The 2,214-nt window shown below is 55.7% G+C and overlaps 1 protein-coding gene across 1 annotated transcript; it reads left to right on the top strand.

Moving 5' to 3' along the window:
• Positions 1 to 508: 508 nt before the first annotated feature.
• On the top strand, positions 509 to 1,495 carry LOC129734319 (olfactory receptor 14C36-like). The gene has a single exon (XM_055697204.1). The coding sequence runs from the start codon at positions 557 to 559 to the stop codon at positions 1,493 to 1,495; it is 939 nt and encodes a 312-aa protein (XP_055553179.1). The 5' UTR covers positions 509 to 556.
• Positions 1,496 to 2,214: the final 719 nt, after the last annotated feature.

The raw sequence follows: 2,214 nt of genomic DNA, 5'->3' as shown, positions 1-2,214 counted from the left end.
AACTGGGAACCAGAAGGACAGACCGCCTCCCCTCACTGTGCACTCACCCACAGGCAATCCTCTTGCCTCACAGACCTCACTCTGTTCCCCCGGAGGGCAGCAAAAATGCTCTGCTTTTCTGACATCTGAAAATACTCAACAGGAGAGATGGGGGGGAGCTGTGAAAAAAACTAAAGCTCTCTTACAATGCCTTCACCCTTCCCGTTCCTTAGCACTGGCGCTGCAGACGCTGACCAGCCCTTCTGCGTTGGCACTGGTTTCAGAGGACAAAGTTAAACACCAGGACTGGTCCCTGCCCCCACCCACTGCTGCAGAGTGGGGCTGGCTGGTCAAGAGCCCGTGGGCAGATGCCCTGCTCTTCATCACCCACACGGCCAGCACCAAGCAGGGCTGCAGCCACACAGCTGCAGGAAGGTCTCCGAGAAAAGAGAGGGATGTCTGTGTGTGACGGGGGGATGGTCTGTGGGAAATGGCTTTGATTTTGCTTGCAGAAGTCTCCCCTAAATTATCACTGTCTTTTTCTCCTGTGACAGGACCATATGCCCAGAGGCAGCACATGTCCAACAGCAGCTCCATCACCCAGTTCCTCCTCCTGGCATTGGCAGACACGCGGGAGCTGCAGCTCTTGCACTTCTGGCTCTCCCTGGGCATCTACCTGGCTGCCCTCATGGCCAATGGCCTCATCATCATCACAGTAGTGTGCGACCACCACCTGCAAACCCCCATGTACTTCTTCCTCCTCAACCTCTCCCTCCTCGACCTAGGCTCCATCTCCACCACTCTCCCCAAAGCCATGGCCAACTCCCTCTGGGACACCAGGGACATCTCCTACTCAGGATGTGCTGCACAGCTCTTCCTGATTGTCTTTTTCCTTTCAGCAGAGTGTTCTCTCCTCACCGTCATGGCCTATGACCGCTACGTGGCCATCTGCCAGCCCCTGCACTACGGGACCCTGCTGGGCAGCAGAGCTTGTGTCCACATGGCAGCAGCTGCCTGGGCCAGTGGCTTTCTCTATGCTGCGCTGCACACGGCCAATACACTGTCACTGCCGCTCTGCCAAGGCAATGCCCTGGGACAGTTCTTCTGTGAAATCCCACAGATCCTCAAGCTCTCCTGCTCACACACCTACCTCAGGGAAGTGGGGCTTATTGTGGCTAGTGTCTTAGTAGTGATTGGGTGTTTCATTTTCATTATTCTGTCTTACATGCAGATCTTCAGGGCTGTGCTGAGGATCCCCTCTGAGCAGGGACGGCACAAAGCCTTTTCCACGTGCCTTCCTCACCTGGCCGTGGTTTCCCTCTTTGTCAGTACTGCCACGTTTGCCTACCTGAAACCCCGCTCCATCTCCTCCCCATCGCTGGACCTGGTGGTGGCAGTTCTGTACTCGGTGGTGCCTCCAGCAGTGAACCCCCTCATCTACAGCATGAGGAACCAGGAGCTGAAGGGTGCAATGTGCAAACTGATAGCTGGATGTTCTTCTAAAGCATTAAAATGATGAATAGCATTTATAATGTAGTTCATCACAGACCCTGACTCTCTTCTGAATTTTTTGTAGTTACTTGTGGTATTTCAGTTCTGATAAAGTTGTCATCCCCATTCTAATTCCTTCTGTGATTTTCTTTTCTGAAGGTGCCCTGCTCTCTCCTCATCTAACAAAGCCAAAGGGCCATTAGGAAACTATATTTTGGCTGGGATTCTTCCTTCCAAGGCCTTTCTGGAGCTGCAGGGACAGTTCCTCTGTCCACAGACGGAGGGGAAAAGGTTCCTGGCATGGCAGCAGTACCAGGGAACACCAGCCCTTGGCTCTCAAGTGCTGTCCTTCTTCCACTTCCACACTCTCCTTCTGACCCCATGCCTTGGTGTAAGGCCTGAGGGCTCTGGCAGCTTGGTCACCGCCGTGCTGCGGGCAGTCCTGTGAGCGCAGGCAGGGGCAGGCAACGGGCACTCTGTGACGGTGCTGACCTCCATCAAATGTTCTGGATTGGTGGAGACCACCTGAATGCAGCACTGCAACGTGCTTCCTTGAACCGAGGTCCCCGTGCCCGTTGCTCATGACGAGGGCCATCTCCGCGAGGTGCCGAGCAGGGCGCGACACCCCCGAGCTGAGGTGCTGCCAGCCTCTGGCAGGGGCAGCAGGAGGCCAGGCAGTCACTGTGCCTGCTGCAGTGCTCTGCCTCCGCACGTGCCAGGGACGGGCTCGTGCCTCTGAGCACC

This window comes from Falco cherrug, chromosome 19 (genome assembly GCF_023634085.1).
Source record: "Falco cherrug isolate bFalChe1 chromosome 19, bFalChe1.pri, whole genome shotgun sequence".
Classification (NCBI taxonomy): Eukaryota; Metazoa; Chordata; class Aves; order Falconiformes; family Falconidae; genus Falco; species Falco cherrug.
This window is presented reverse-complemented; position numbering and strand designations above follow the sequence as displayed.